The 17,691-nt window shown below is 35.6% G+C and overlaps 1 protein-coding gene and 1 long non-coding RNA gene across 2 annotated transcripts in view; one reads left to right on the top strand and one right to left on the bottom strand.

Moving 5' to 3' along the window:
* Positions 1-16,869, top strand: part of LOC107594825 (spermatogenesis-associated protein 17-like) — a 30,266-nt gene extending 13,397 nt beyond the window's left edge. Inside the window, exons 8-10 of the mRNA XM_016285036.1 lie at positions 349-497; positions 5,429-5,561; positions 16,771-16,869. Coding sequence (XP_016140522.1) covers positions 349-497; positions 5,429-5,561; positions 16,771-16,851 — 363 coding nt within the window. The 3' untranslated portion in view covers positions 16,852-16,869. The remainder of the gene's footprint in view (positions 1-348; positions 498-5,428; positions 5,562-16,770) is intronic.
* The window catches only part of LOC107594826 (uncharacterized), an 83,674-nt gene that overhangs the window by 4,084 nt on the left and 61,899 nt on the right, over positions 1-17,691 (bottom strand). The window lies entirely within an intron of this gene.

Here is a 17,691-nt window from a genome sequence, read left to right as displayed (position 1 = left end):
GATTGAGAACATCAATCAGTTATTTAAAATATATTGTTATAGTGGAATAATATGCATTATGTTAAAATGGCTAGAAAAAAATGTCCCTTAAAAAATATTCTATATTAGCATGTAGATTTGATAGTGAATTTTAGTGCATTTACTTGAAGTCTCTACCACCTCTGCCTCTTCAGGGCCTTCACTATATGGTCAAGGTATCATTATCAGCACTGGTCAGGTGTGTTAATGTCTTCGATGAAAAGACTGGAGCTTTCGTGGGTCCAGCTGGCCGTCCACAGGGGCCTCATCAATAACGAAGCGGGCGGGTCTGGGCAATAAAACATTTACCTTATCCCCCGTACCTGTCAGGGGCCCTTTCGCCCAGCTCTGGAGGTGCAGCAGCAGCGGCATCGGCCCTTGGAGCCAAGCCTGCGCGTGACTACATCCATCACTGCCCTGGAGGAGGCCAGAGAGGAGCTCAAACGGCAGGAGTGGAGGACTCGCATCATCGACCAGACGTAAGTTACACACACACACAAGTGCTCACATGTACACATCTCTGCACTAGAGATTGTGTGAAATGCACATATGTATTGCTTTGGAGCTGAATACAATCAATGGAACATATTCTTTAGCAGTAATTAATAATGAAGTGTAAATTCACTGCACAAGATCTCAATATGAATCAAAACGTATTTGGACACTTATGTAATGACATTCATACACTATTAAGTGGGACTTAAAAGGAAAAATTTAAATTCAGTCATCATTTACTCAGCCTCATGTCATTTCAATCCTGTATGTCTGTCTTCTGCAGAACACAAAAGAGTATTTTTTTTTAAGTTTTTTTTTTGGCTTGTTTGTTTTTACAATTAAAGTCTTTTTTGGCTTGTTTGTTTTTACGATTAAAGTCAGTGATGTCCTAAACAGTACTGACTTTCATTATATGGAGAAAAACTGTTGAACCATTCTTCAAAATATCATGTATTTGTATGTACATGTATTGATATTGATATCAAAATATCAATATCATTTGTGCTCCACAGAAAAAAAGAAAGTCATACAGGTTTGAAACATCATGAAGGTGAGTAAATAATGACAGATTTTTTTTTTTGGTGAAGTATGCCTTTAAGATGCCTTTAATTTAAAAATGTATGAATGGCACTGCATATATGTCCAAATACATTCTGGACCCACTATATATCTTATCTTATCATGTACAATGCATTATCAAGTAGGGTTAGGGTTTATTTTTAATTGTTTGATGAAATTAACTGTCCAAATACATTTTGAGGACACTACAGAATTTAATATGAATGTAGAATTATGTTTCCAAGTAAAATTGTGTAAATTGTTGAGTGCTTGGTCTCTATATGTGACATTGTCTAGATGCACATTAATCAAATAACAAGAGAAGCCCCACACTTTATTCAAAGAGACTATTAATAGCCCTACACTATTTCATCATTGCTGAGACATTATTTGCTGTCTTCTCTGCTATATGATTATTGCAGAGGATTATCATAGCATTTTTTCACAACGCTACTTCTTCAAATTCTTCAAAATTTTCTTCGAAAAAATTATTTTTTTAATGGAATACTGTAGTGTTTATTATAAATAATTTATCCATGCACTTCATTATTTTTTAAAAATTCATGTGCCCTCGTAATCTTAAATCAAAAATGTTAACCTCTCCTCCCCCTCAAAACGATGACTCTACTCTTCCGGTCACGAGCTATGGCACAAGGGCGGAGCTAGTGACGTGAGGGGTAAACACTGGGATAAACGTCGGAGGGAAAAGCTGAAGCTAGCTAATGCTTCACTTTATAGCACTGACACCAGTCATGAGGGAGTACGTTACCCCTAAACATTGAAAAGATATTAGGATATTACAACAACATTACTCTTAGGACATCGCAAACTAATTTTTTTCATGAATATGACTTAACCTGATGGAGGACACGCTCAGTCATTCAGGCAGTCTCTCTCTCTCTCTCTCTCTCTCTCTCTCTCTCTTTTGTGCCGTTGATCATCGTCGTCATCCTTAATAAATAAAACATTTATTCATGCTTGGGTGTTGGCTGTGAATCCAGTGGAGAGAAATCCCCCACCACTAACTGCAAACTGGCGTTCAGATCTGCCTCCATTTTGTTTGCAATGCCCCAACTTCCAACGATCCAATCAAATCCGGAAGGACGAAATCAAGTCCCGCCCTCTCATTTCAGATGCCGTTTCACTCAAAAGACAATCGCAACTTCCATTTCATGCCGACTTTAAAACCCTTCCATTTTATTTTAATTACAAGCTCAATGTGCAGTGTTTTTTAATCATGTTTTTTTTTTTTCTTCTTGCTCCAACTTTAAAAAGTAAATTAGCTAACCCCATTAACACAGAATACCCCAAACAGGCAGTAATAGGTGAGGTGGTTACTGTGTAAATCGTATTATACATGTGGTGTCTGCAGGGCATGGTGAAGCATGATTAGAGTCTTTTTGATCCAGGATCCCACTCTCGTTTCCTACTAATTTCCTCCGGAATGTTTCAGAGTGCTACCAAAATGTTGCTACTCTCTCTCTCTCTCTCTCTCTCTTTTTTTTTTCTCCCCATCACCAGCTTAATTTCAGTCCTAGTGATGTCTCCTCAGCCTCTGATGCAGATAATGCTGGGATGGATTACCATTATTTAGAAAAACAAACAGCTCCATAGTTGGTTTATAATTTGACAGGTAATTAAGTACTTGCACGGTGAAGAGTTTATTGATTTTAAAAATATATATATATTTTTTAGTAACATTGAGAACTACACTGTAAAATATTTTGCCAGATAAACTAGTAATATGTTTCATATGGTAAATACACTAAATAAAAAGTCAGAAATATTAGTTAATATTAGTGAATCAACCAGACTAAATTAGGTTGCACAAACAATTAAAATTAATGATTTTTTAAAATAAATTAGTAAATAAAATAGTTTAATAATATCTAAGGAATGATTTATATAAGCTAATATCATTTTCTTTTATTTATAATTTTATTATTTATTTGATATTATTATTATTATTATTATTATTATTATTATCAGTCTTTAATTCTGTTCTGTTTAAAACCAGTGTTACCCAGCAGGCTGGCTTACAAATGTGCAAGGGGAAGATATTATATGTACGTCTCTACATATTTCTCTTTTTCTCTCTCTGCCTCTACTCTGCCTCTACTCTGTTCTTTCTCTCTACTTCCTCTTACACTCCCCCTTTTCCTGTTTTGGTGGCCTCCTAGGATGTTGTCACTGGGCATTGGTCTGCACTGCCAAAAGATCCCCTGCGAGAAGTCAAACTTTCCTTAATGGCTTTCAATGAATAAAAACTACCCTATTAAAATGCAATTCAGTGGCAATGAAAGCAGTAAGTGAAACCGCCGGCAAGCAGCAGAAGTGTTGTGTATTCTGGGACATTGGGGCCACATTAATTTTTGCTCTGTGATGTCCGTCCCATGTGCACATTAGCATGGGTTGCACTGTAATCTGTCTTGTAGGGAGGCTGGTGTCTCTAGTGGATAAGGATGTCTGTGGGAGATTGGGCCATTATTTAAAGGGCCAGTGCAGTGCTTGATGTCACCCCCTTTTTCTGCCTTTACCAAGCATTATTGCTTATGTGGTACTTAGGTGACAAGAGAGCCTCTCTAATAAATAATGATCTTGTTCAGGATGGTTCTGTAAGGAAATTACTAAAGAGAGTGTCAAACAAACTCCAATTTTGCCAGAAAGTTTCATTTCAGTTGGCACAGCCCCTATTATTATCTTTTCATAAACAGATGTTTCAGAAAGCATCAATGCAAAAATATGAGAAAAAGTCTTTGATCTAACGATCCCATCTGTTTTATTTACTCTGCCAGATTTGCACTTTATTTGTGCAACTTTTCCAGGTGGAGCGATTATGGTTACATTTTCCATATTTGTCTGTTTTGATTTCATTAAAGAGGACAGGGCTTCACCTGTACTGTACTTCTGGTTTCATCATCATAAAAGGGAACAGACACAACAAGCATTGGGAATAAAAAAACGTTCTTTGCAGATTGTGTTCACAGAAAGTGCCAAGGTTGTTGGTTGTTTGTTTGTTTTGTGACAAGCCAAGCCAATGCCCAGCGGACATTTACCCAGCCTCGTGCAGACACCTCTTGTACCACACTGGATAAATCTTCCTCCAGGCAAAGTGTCTTGGGTACAATTTACAAAATCAACCTCGCTGTAATTAACATCTGGCATTTTTCCTAAGTAACCGCTATTTGCACTGAACGTGTGCCCAGCAAACACACAGCATGTGCAAACACAACCACAAGACATTAGAACGATTAAGAAGAGATTTGTGTTTGGAAATGATCTGGACTAGAATGAAAAGTGCCTGTGAGGATAAGTAACATGTGCTATGTGAAAATAGCAGAGCGTTAGCTCTTAGCAGGCACGCTAGCCAAGACCAGAGGCCACTAATTGGGCCGACACTGAGATTATGCTCTTTTCCACAAATTAAGGCTAATACAAGTAATGTTGGAAATGCCAGTTTTGCCATTTCATTTTGCGCATTAAATTTATAAAAATTTCTAATGTTACAAAAGATTTCTAATTTCAATAAATGCTGTTCTTCTGAACTTTTTATTCAAAGAATCCTGAAATCACCATTTACACATAAATATTAAACATCACAACCATTTTCAACACTGATAAGAAGAAATGTTTCTTGAGCAGCAAATCAGCATATTAGAATGATTTCTGAAAGACCATGATATGACACTGAAGACTGGAGTAATGATGCTGAAAATTCAGCTTTGCTATCACAGGAATAAATTACATTTTAAAATATATTGAAATAGAAAACAGTTATTTTCAGTACTTTCAGTATTTCACAATATTACTGATTTTACTGTATTTATGCTCAAATAAATGCGGCCTTTGTGAGAATAAGAGACTTCTTTCAAAAACATTTAGAAGTCTTACAGACCCCAAACTTTTGAACAGAGTATTACTGAAACAATCTTGATAAACAGTTTTAGGTATTTCAATCTTAAAGATACTTGGACTATTTTGCATATATAGATTCTCTCTCTCTCTCTTGTCCAAGGTGTGCCTGGCTGTCTAAGTTGCAGGATAGCAACCAGTGGCTTCAGATTGACCTGAAGGAGGTCAAAGTGGTTTCTGGTCTCCTGACCCAGGGCCGCTGTGACTCTGATGAGTGGGTTACCAAGTACACTGTGCAGTACCACACCAATGAGAAACTCAACTGGATCTACTACAAGGACCAAACTGGAAACAATAGGGTATTCCAGCCCATCCTAGAATAATAAGGATTGAAAAAAAATCACTATTTCTTTGAAGGAATACATAAATATTGGTTTTAATTGCCCCCCCCCCCCCCCCCCCAAAAAAAATCTTGATTCCTATTTCTGTTTTTCTTTTCACACAGTTTTCTTCCATTTTCAAATACAAGCCGAAAGCAGTACGAGGGCCTGATGCACACTTCCACCCCCTTTGAGCAGGTGGCATATGGGACCAAGCACTTCCGAGAGGAGCACAAGGAGTACCTCAAGGGGAAAAAGGTACACGTTTCGCTAGCATGCACATGTAGAACTGCCAAAATGCATTTTGTGTGCTGGCATGATTCGGGAAGAGGGATATGGGGTCTGTTATGGTAGTGGGAGGGGGACTGGTGTTCATTCTGAAACCGCACACCCCCACCAAAACAACCTCCATGTTGAGCGTCACAAATTTGTCAAATTTGACAGCAATTTAATAAATACCCACAAGTAAATGAGGAGAAAAGGCTTTCTCCCCCCCTCAAAGTCCTCACATTAGGTAATTGACTGTGTCTCTGCTGAAGGCCGTTCATGGATGAGAGTTCTTTATTGGCTCTTACCAGCAGGCACTACCCTCTGCATCCAGCGCAATTGCCCGGAAATACCTCCTCCGGAATGGAATAAATAAGAGAGCCCCTACTGCTGACACCGCTCATGTATGGTTGGCTGATACTAGATGTGGCAGCTCGGTTCCGCTCTGCGTTTTAATTGTTATCTATATGGCATAAAAATTTTGACTTTTTTTTTCCAGAGGGAACAGAATTTATCAGGTCATTCCCGGAATACATCAGACACTCCAAGTTTCCTGGTCTAGTTTCACCATATCTATGCCATTCCGTAAAACGTCACAAGTTAAAAGACATGGTGTGTGCTTCTCTATGATTCTTTTGGAAAGTAGCCCAATATGTCTTGATTTCTACTGTAAAAGTCTGAGGCTGGTGCTCACACCGTCTGACAGTAATGAAGACTCAGCATAACGAGTGTGCCTATGATCAACATAATTGATGTGGCAGAGGACACCATATTAAGGATTATCACTGATCCATAGCTAAACAGGAGGCAAACCCTCAGCCTCAGGGGTGATTCCCTACCCAGAAGAGCTTTACCACTGTATTACATACACTACTCTTCAAAAGTTTGGGGTCAATACGATTTATATATATATATATATATATATATATATATATATATTTACTGTATATAAATTGATCAAAAGCTAAAAGAAAGACATGTATAATGTTACAAAGGACTTCTATTTGAAATAAATGCTGATCTTTTGATGCTGTTCTTTCTATTCATCAAAGAATCCTGGGAAGAAGAAAAATAAAGTGGTTTCCAGGTTTCATGGTTTCCAGAAAAATATTAAACAGCAGAACCGTTTTCAACATTGATAATAATAATACATGTTTCTTGAGCACCAAATCAGCATATTAGAATGATTTATTTGTATATTAAAATGATTTCTTGTGACACTGAATACTGGAGTAAATACTGTCTGGTGAAAATTCAGGAATACAGTATATTACATTTCAAAATATATTAAAATAGAACACAGTCATTTTAAATAAATGCAATAATATAAATAATGTCACAATATTCAAATAATCAAATAAATTAACCTTAATAGTTAATAAAAACTTAGACCCCAAACCTTTGCACAGTAAATGCACAAAAATATACATATATAATATGACTTTATTTCTTGCTTTTGTGAAATATAAAATCATATTGTGAAAGATTACATCAGTTCATATTTTGATACATACTGTATATTTACTGTGATTTTTAAAAATCTATTTTTTCATGTATTTACAGAGATATATACTCACAATAACAAAAATTAAAGTCCCTATTACTTTTTTTTATTTTTCACTTGAGGTTTCATATGAACAAGCATAGAGCAGTAACCAACTACAATTTTGATCATGGCATTCTTGCGTTTGATCTGTTAGCACATGCCAGGCTCATTAATCCTTAGCAAAACTGCTTCAATGTCTGTAATTAATGCCACTAGCTCATGCAACGTACGCACAGCATTTCTGCTTTGAATGGATTATTCTTTCCCCCTCAACACTATTTGGATGAGTTATCTGGAAGAACTCACTCATTCTCTCCCACCTCATCATCAAGAAACCCATCCATTCCTCTATCACTGGGGGGTGCTGGGTACGTTTTGCTTGTCTAATTATTTTGTTTGCTCATACATTTATTTACATCTGAAGAGTGTGACTGCAGAGCTGTTTTTGATTAATCAAAATGCATTAGACTTCTAAGAGAGTAATGTACTCCAAAAGATGCCCTCCATTTAACCCAGGTCACACAGAGACCCAGACGCCAGAGGCACTGACGTTCCCGTGAGAATTACACACGTTAAGATGACTGCACTCTCGATGGGTTTGATTCGGATATTATATTTATGCAAACTGCAATTGGAATATGTATCTCTGTCTTATATAACAAAATACTGCAAGCTGTTGAGTACCTTATGTTTTCATTATGAAGCTTTTTTTTTATTACGTATATAATTTTTATTTTTTTTACATTTTATTGTAGATCCATCTGAGGTAAATATATCCGTAAAGAATAATAAAAGCTAGTAATATAATAATAATAATAATAATAATAAATCTAAATAATAGAAAATATATATTTTTTTTAAACACAGTATTACACTGTTAATTTTCATATATTTTCCTATGAAAAGAAAAATTTTCACATCTCTAATTTCTCACAGGAAAAGCTTTGTCCCTTGATGACAATCCCGAGCTTTGAAATATAAATTGATTCTAAAGAGGAAATTAGATGGCACTTATTACACTGTCTAACTAGTAACCCAGTGTCATTTGTCTGTGGCTTGATAAATGTTCCACGTTTGCCTACCTTTGACGGTTACCAATGAGAAATATGTTGCACACAAACCTTTTTTCCTAAGCCTCACTTTTTTCCTTTGCATTGACTCACATGAAGATAATGATGGATATGGTAATTTCCAAGTGCATCTCTGATTTAATTATACCCATTCTCTTTTTCCTTTCTTCTCCATTCATTTGTTCACCCCACCCCTCATAGGACACACACCTTGAGATGTGTTATTTCCCAGATTAACATGTCTTAACCTGAAAGCAGTGCTTGGTGATTTATCTCAATTGTGGAGATAAAAGGAAGTGATGCAGGAAGGATTACAGAGGCTTCAGACATGCTCAGATACATAACTAATGAACTTTGCCTCTGATATTTGAATCTAGGTCCTTTTTTAGAGCTCTTTTGAGGTCCTTTATTTTGGAACACCGAAGTCCATTAGAAACAAAAGTTTTCCTGAACAAAGTGAACTTAACTGTTATGGATATGAAAGGTAAATCTAAACGTCATGTCTGCAATGTATGTCCTTTTGCCATTTTTCCTCTTCCATTTGTTTCTTCTTCTAAACAGATTTTTTTTTTGTTATATAAAGCTATATAAATATTTAAACTTAAATTATGAACATACTGTATATCCCAAAAAGTATATATATTTTAAGATAATCTAAAAAGAGTTAAATACACTTTTAACATTTAACTAAGTTTTTATTATGAGAAGCCCCTCTTTTTTTTCCTTTGCATTGATTGATATATAGCAATTTAAAAAAAATTACTGTCCCTCAGTTGTCATTTCCAACAATAGTCTGTTATTATACCAATTAGTTATTATATTTATTTTAAAAATAATAGTTCTTATCAAAAGTTAAGTGCACTTTACAATGGTGTCAGTAAAGAGCATGCTTTAGATTAAATATAAGAAAGACAATTCAAGGTCCTGTTAATATCACTTGTGAGCAGAATATTTTTATTTTGCGGCATTTCAGATTTTTACAAAAATTATGAAAATATTATTTAATTTTATTTAGGATACATACATTTCTAGCTATTTAAGGGAGTGAGCTACTTTATTCAAAAAAATGCTTTAAAATGTAATTTCCACCTAAATTGAATAGCGATTTGAGTTGGAAATTACATTTATTCATGATGGTTCAGGGTAAAAAAAAATGGTTTGTTATTTTCTGTGGTGCATGTAAAATATATACACTGTTGGACATTGTTAGTAAACCAATTAAATATACTAGTCAGTATCAAAAGTGTGTTTTAAGAGAGTTTAATTTCTAAATGTCCACAAGGTTCTCGTAGTTGAAGAAACACCCTTAAATGGAATCAGTGAAAGGCATCATTACAGTGATTTGAGCGGTTTCAGATATGAAGTGACGGTCCACAGCAGTGTGTTGTCAGCCCAGTTGTGGATCAGAAGTGATGCAGACAAACAGAGAGGCATGGGGTCCGTGCTTTTCCCTCTCCTCTGTAATTAGTGCATTAGTTAATAGCCCCTTGACAAGGATGACCCTTCATCAGGCTGTACGCCGGCCACTGACTACCCAGCCCTGCGATCTGATTTTTGCACCATCACCACCGATTCTAACAAATTGAACCACCAGGGCTAATTAAGGTGGCTAATAAAGTGCAGGCGGTGGCATTGCCTCGGTGCAAAAGCCTCTCCATCGTCTTGCATTAGACTTTCATCAATCATGTTTTCAAACTGATAAATCGTAGCGCCAGAATACCAGCACACAACCTGGGCCTACATTTATTTTCTCTCTCTTCTATTTTAATATTGCTTCAGTAATTGCTTTTCCAAACCCCCTTTGCTAGACCCCCATCTCCATTGTCCCCCCACCGAATATCGCCTCTAAGCACAACCGGAACAGATTTTTATTTATTTATTATTGTTGTAGGCAACTGGAATATTTAGCCTAAAAAGATGCTTTGTTAGTGGCTGCTCTTGTTAATCACTGGCGGAATAATTCATCACCATGATATGCGTGATATATGAGGTGTGTTTAAATGCGAATGATATTCATAATGAGCAATAAATAAGTGATATAAAAGTAGGACAACCTGCTTTGACTCCAGGATAGGAAATGGCATGTGAGTGTTTCTATTACGCACACACACATATGCTCATATTCCAGACCGGACTACATTAGTGACCAAGAGCCTCTGGGTGATTCACTATATCCATTTTATAGGGATATAAAATCCCTCGGCCCCTTCATTTGCCACGTAATAAACAATTCCCCTGACATGTCTCTAACTTTTTTCTTACATATGTATCAATTAACTTTACACCTTCTTCTATTGTCAGCATTTCCTTTTTTATCATTATTCATATAAATAGTAAATAATTATAATGCATTGCGATTGATTTGAAATGACCTTTGCTGCTGAAAGATTAAATAAATTTTCTTAACGTTTAAGGCAAAGATAATTTAACAATGTTAATCATGGATAACTTGTTACCAAACTCAAACTTTTGAATGACAAACACATTTTACATATATATATATATATATATATATACATACATATACAGTATATGACAATTTCTTGCTATTGTGAAATATAAAGACACATGAGATATAAAATCATATTGTGAGATATATCTATTCATATTTTGAGACCTACGTTTATAGTGATTTTTTTTAGTGTATAAAGAAATGTGCATTGTAATTTTGTAATAATGATTTTTATTTTTGAAATATTTTCTCGGTTTATTTTATTTTGCATCCGGACAAAACAATCTAAAAGAATACACCTCTGTCTCTCAGTTTTTGTAACTTTTACACTCCAGCAGCAAAAATCTGCACCTTCGTTCAAGCACATTCATACTTTAGCTTTAGAAGCACAATGCATATAAATATTGTAGGGCAGAGTGAGAAAAACTCTAATAAAATGACTCCACAGTGCCATGTACTTTTCTGACCCCCAGCTCTTTTACACCGGTTCCTCCATCTGCACTTTCTTTTATGCGTTTTATACAAATATGAACGGGTTACCACTGCCATTCTGACAATGAAAACAGACCCTTCTGAATTTCATTTGTGTTGTGGCTCATGCATCTGCTTGAAAGCTATTGAAGTTTTTGCATAGCATGAATTGAAATGATTTTTCTCTTCACAGTGTGATTGAATTAATGAAATCAGAATTACTGTACGTTAGCTTCCAAGGACAGGGATTTGTGAAAACTGCGTCATTCTGGTATTGCCAGTTAATCTTGCTGAAATTGCCTGTGTGTGTAACTGATTGAGAGCCATATTAGGGTCATGTCACCTGAATAACTTGATTATATCAATTTCATGATTTTCAGTGACTTAATTGTCAAATATACAGCATTCTGAAGAGTGCGAGAAAGCAAATTAGGGATTTAGATCATGCATTCTGTTGAGAAAGCACAGTGATTATCCACAAAATAAAATGTAAGGTTGTTTACTGATAAAATGTTTGCATACCTTCAAATAATTAGATACTCCTTACATCCCCTCTGAAAGATTTTGAAGTGAAACTCAAAATATATTGGAAAGAAATCAATACTTTTATTTAATATTATTTTGTAATGTATATTTTAAAAAATGCTGTTCACCAAAATATTATTATGCATTTTAGAATAATTTCTGAAAGGTCACGTGACACTAAAGACTGCAGTAATGATGACTACCGAAAATTCAGCTTGGCCATTACAGGAATAAATTACATTATAAAATATTTTCAAATAGAAACCAATTATTTTATATCATAATGATATTTCACAATATTCACAATTTATTCCACCGCCATTTTTAAAATGTATTGCAGTTAATGTTGTCTTTTTTTCTTTCTTTCTTTCTTCTGGTTTTTCATGAGTGAGTAATTTTATATTTCTTTAAAACTAAAGATATTTTTTCAATGTAAAAAATTTTTTTTAATTGTATGTTAGGTTTATGAAATGTGCATTTCATCAAGCATTTGATTAAAGTGAAAACATTATGCACTGCCATGTCAAATTGGACTGATTACAATATAGCATAAAGAGCTTCTGTTTTACCTTAGACTGATTAAGTTCTTGATTGATATTTTTATAGACCATTTTTAGTGTAAAAGCGCATACCAAATGTGCTTTTAAGGACACAAGCTCTTTGTATGTGTGTGTACATAACTCGTTAAAATCAAATAGCATTTCACGTTACCAAAATGTTGTCAGTCTACAAACAACAACAAATACTTTAATGTGCATTTGAGCAGTCAAAAGCGGAAAGGGTACATTCAGTTTCCTTTAGAGTGAGTCAGGACTAGCCGCCACGTATGAAAGAGTCCTCTGCCATTTCCCTACCGGCCTGTATAGGGCTGTGCAGTGAGAATTACACCGTCAACTTCTCACTAGCTAAAATAATGTAAACTCATTTCGACTGAGGCCCAGCTAAGATGTCAGTGTCTATGAATGCGAAAAGTGCATTGGAGGCATTAGGACTTGACAGGGGCCCTTCTTGAAATAAGTGAAATTAATGGAGCTCTTTTCATGTACGACAAGGCCGCAGCACCCCTTTCAGCCTGCTTACAGTCAGAGAAAAGTCAATACTTTTTTATTACTCCGGGCTGACCTACCTTCTGCACTACAAGTGCTAGCTGTGCTAATTGGTTTCAGTTGTGAGGGGGGAAAAAATAGAAAAGCTTCATTCTGAAGAACATTGGAGCAAATAAATCAATCATATTTTTTTATCCCTTGTCTGTTTTTATTGGGTAATGTTGGAGGGAGAGGCAACAAATGCTTGGTTAAAATATGGGTTTGATGGGCTAAAAAGTGTCTAAGTGCCCTGAGTGCTTATCTGAAGTCTGCTGTTGTTCCACTGCTGTTATGTAGCTGTTAAATGAAACTCACTCTGAGGTGAAAGATAACAAAGAACATGGGCTACGGCTATTTTAAGAGAACAGGTTGACTAGACAAATAAGAACACACGTAAGCTAGAGGAGAGATTCATTTTATACTTTCAAAAGGACTGAGGGCACTTTAGAAGTGTGTCTGGCTGACTCCAATTAAGGGCATTTGTTAATGTTAGATATATGTCGGTTGAATAGATGAATAGATGCTACAATTCTGAAACATTTGATATTTCATCAAAGATAGAATAAATGTTTTTAATAAATATTTATATAAAACAGTATTGCAGAATGCTTTATTGACTTTTTTAACCAATATCTGATCTATAACAAATAATTATAATAGTAATAATAATAATAAATATTATTATTATTATCATTATTGTTTATTAATTCATCCATTTATTAATATTTGTATAAAATAATTTGACTTAAAAGAACACACTTACACATATATCTCCTGCATCTAAAGAAATCACTAATAAATACAAATAAATTAATTAATTATAAATTGATATAGCTTAAATATGTCAATATAAAATTGGTATACACTTATAATTTTGCAGCATTTAACAGTACATAAGACAATCAAACAATCAACATAGTGTTAATTAGAATATGATCTGTATTATGTAACTTGCTTGTTTGTAATAACTTTTTATCCAGTAGTCAGTGTATTTCAGTACAAAAGAGTGTTTTTGGAATGTTTCTGCTGCCCCAGTTTCACCTCTGTCCATGAGAACGAGTTCTGTCATTCAGAGTCTATCTCTGAATACCTCCTCTTCCTCATTTTCATGTATGTGCTCCTCCCTCTGGCCTTTGCCACTGTAAGTTTGCAAGCTAAACTAGTCTCTCATTCCCATGTATTAACCAGTCGTAGTTCAACTGGTACGTAGCAATCTACACCAACTGACATCAGTCATTAGTCATCTGATTAAGTCTACAACTATGCCTTGTTATGGAAAAACTATCAAAGTTTTTGCAATAATCACATTTTTAAAAAATGTGATTTTTGTCATATAATGAACATTGTGAATGAATCTATTTTCCACTTTGGAGACGGTGTCCTTTTGCATTTCTTGTGCAGTTAGAGTTAATGCGGAGTGCTGTTTACAAGGACAGCTAGCTGCAGCATTTCCTGAGGCCAAGACACACAGATGATTGTCATGGTGGTGTACGCTGACTGACAGAGGGATCACATGCATGCCTGCCAGAGGGAAACAGTCAGCGCCTCCCAAATCTATGACATTAGTTTGTCCTTGCTCAACTTCGGCTTTTTTTAGTCTTAAAAAATGGAATCATTAAATCGCCTTCCTCCCAAACTCTCTTTCCTCTTCCCATTCTTACTGTAGCCCATTATTTCCATTTCAACGCAGCAGTGCTCCTCACAGGCTCTTATATTAAGTGGTTGTGGAGATGAAGGTGGCTTGTTTTAGACCAGGTCAGCCTCTAGGGGGGGTCACTGAGAGCCAGCGTGCTTTCAGAGATGCTCTAAGACAGCCTGTGTAGCTGCTGCAGCAACTAGGCCACTAGCAAAAGCTGAATCCAGTCCAACTAAAAATATCTGATGCAGATATTTTGTGCAGTGCTGCAAAAAAAGAGGGCAGGATTTGTTGTGGCTCATGTATTCATCATTAACTGGCTGACTGGGAGAATGTATTATAGCAGTGATGAAGAGCCAATGCTAGTCACAGCAGCTAGGACGACCAGGCATTAGGGAAGGCAGCAGAGAGAGAACGGTAGTGTTTCTTTCTGTGTGTAGCCATTTTAAATACCTTTTAACCCCTCATTTTAGATCTAAGTGGAAGTGAAACAGAGATACAGTCTTAGTTTTGCTTATAGCTTATACTTGTAGTGATATACTGCACAGTTGGTGAACTGAATCAACTTTTAGAACATACTGTAAAGCTTCATAGTAGAACACACTAAGTTTTAATCAATGTTATGTATGTTTGGAAATGGAATGATTAGCATGGCTGTGATGTTCTGGAAGATGGATGGATGGATGGACGGATGGTCGCCAGGCCATGACTTTGGCAAAGAGCTAAAATTTAAAATCTTATCTGAGCCTATAAGAAAGAAACCTCACATATGGGATCTTCTTAATATCTCACTTTTTTTTTCTTAGACGGCAAGAAGATTAAATTGAGAACAAATTACTTAAACTTTCATATTTCTCTCATGGGCCTTAGTGAAAAAAGTATGATGATCTGACATCTCTGCTCTAGAATTTCAGAATAGATCGCCATTTTGTCTCAAAATAAATTATCAATGTTGAAAACAGTTCTGCTGCTTAATATTTTGTGGAAACTGTGATTCTTTTTTTCAGGATTATTTGATGAATAGAACATTTAAAAGAGAAGCATTTATTTAAAATAGAAATATTCTATAACATTTGTTTCATCTTACTGTCACTTTTGAACAATTTAATGTATCCTTGCTGAATAAAAGTATTAATTTCTTTAAATAAATAAATAAAAATCTTACTGACCCCAAAAGTTATTTTTAAAGAGACACATCTGAGATTGAGTTGATTCTTCAGCATAACTGAACTCATTCATTCTCCTGAGCTGTGAAAGAGCAAGCTCGGAGCAATAACATTTTCCTTTGGAAGCATGTGTATTTTTGTGTGCGTGTGTGTCTGTGTGTGTGTGTGCTAAATGGAAAAACTGTAATAATTGCACCATCTCTGCGGAGTGTAAAACATATTTTCAGACTGCTGACATCCAATCAATGTGCTTATCATTTCAGCCCTTCAAGCCTTTTAACCCCTCATTTTAGATCTAAGTGGAAGTGAAACAGAGATACAGTCTTAGTTTTGCTTATAGCTTATACTTGTAGTGATATACTGCACAGTTGGTGAACTGAATCAACTTTTAGAACATACTGTAAAGCTTCATAGTAGAACACACTAAGTTTTAATCAATGTTATGTATGTTTGGAAATGGAATGATTAGCATGGCTGTGATGTTCTGGAAGATGGATGGATGGATGGACGGATGGTCGCCAGGCCATGACTTTGGCAAAGAGCTAAAATTTAAAATCTTATCTGAGCCTATAAGAAAGAAACCTCACATATGGGATCTTCTTAATATCTCACTTTTTTTTTCTTAGACGGCAAGAAGATTAAATTGAGAACAAATTACTTAAACTTTCATATTTCTCTCATGGGCCTTAGTGAAAAAAGTATGATGATCTGACATCTCTGCTCTAGAATTTCAGAATAGATCGCCATTTTGTCTCAAAATAAATTATCAATGTTGAAAACAGTTCTGCTGCTTAATATTTTGTGGAAACTGTGATTCTTTTTTTCAGGATTATTTGATGAATAGAACATTTAAAAGAGAAGCATTTATTTAAAATAGAAATATTCTATAACATTTGTTTCATCTTACTGTCACTTTTGAACAATTTAATGTATCCTTGCTGAATAAAAGTATTAATTTCTTTAAATAAATAAATAAAAATCTTACTGACCCCAAAAGTTATTTTTAAAGAGACACATCTGAGATTGAGTTGATTCTTCAGCATAACTGAACTCATTCATTCTCCTGAGCTGTGAAAGAGCAAGCTCGGAGCAATAACATTTTCCTTTGGAAGCATGTGTATTTTTGTGTGCGTGTGTGTGTGTGTGTGTGTGTGCTAAATGGAAAAACTGTAATAATTGCACCATCTCTGCGGAGTGTAAAACATATTTTCAGACTGCTGACATCCAATCAATGTGCTTATCATTTCAGCCCTTCAAGACCATCTTCACTACCTGCAACGTCTTTGACAAGTTTGGACGACTCTACTCCAACGCTGGTAATATTGTATGAGATAGCCGAGTGGAAAAAAGACAGAATCAATAAATAAATTAAATTAAATCTCCAATCATGCATCATTTGTTTGTCTGGTTCAGAAAGTGCAATGTGAGATGAGGTAAAGATAACATTCGGTGCTGCATTCAGAGTAAAACATCTCGTCCTCTTAGCATAATTACATGCTATTTGTATTACGCACAATTGCTTTTTGCACTCAATATCAGCAGTGTTGATGAAAGAATTCTTTAACAGCAATGATTTTGATCCTGGAAAAGAGACTAATGAAATTCCTCCATTAGTTTACGCACTTACAGATGTCACACGTGAATTCTGACATCACTTTCATCAATCAACGCATACAGGCCGAGCAGGCAGGCACCTCATTGCATCTCTCCCGGAATCAGTCGTTTTGAAACATTTCCCATGCATTGTTGCCACAGAAAATAAATGTCATTTAATTTCAGTGAGTGGGAAAAGGTGAAGGCACTGATCCAGTCTTCTGCAACAGAGGTTTCATTTCCACAAATAATTCTGAGTGCTTTGTTCTATTGTGTGTATTTGTGTGTGTCTGTGTGTGTCTGTGTGAGGGTCTACAACTGTACGAAGCCTCCTGGCCAGCATCGCCACCAGAATCTGATGCACGGGCAGCAGTAATTTGGAGATGCAAGGGCTATCTCTTTGATTGCTCCTGGTCTGAGGTAGTCCATCACTTCACAATAATTCACCATGCCGCTGACTCCTGCCTCCGAAAAATACACACTTTTCCCATCAGGGCGATTAGAAAAAGCCCTAGTTGGCTGATCTGGTTACTCTCTGTTTTATCGCTAAGTTTGACCTTATGTTGGGAAAGTAGTG

This window comes from Sinocyclocheilus grahami, unplaced genomic scaffold, assembly GCF_001515645.1.
Source record: "Sinocyclocheilus grahami isolate Dianchi unplaced genomic scaffold, SAMN03320097.WGS_v1.1 scaffold191.1, whole genome shotgun sequence".
Taxonomy (NCBI): Eukaryota; Metazoa; Chordata; class Actinopteri; order Cypriniformes; family Cyprinidae; genus Sinocyclocheilus; species Sinocyclocheilus grahami.
Note: the sequence above shows the minus strand (reverse complement) of the source record. Positions and strands in the feature narration are given on the sequence as shown.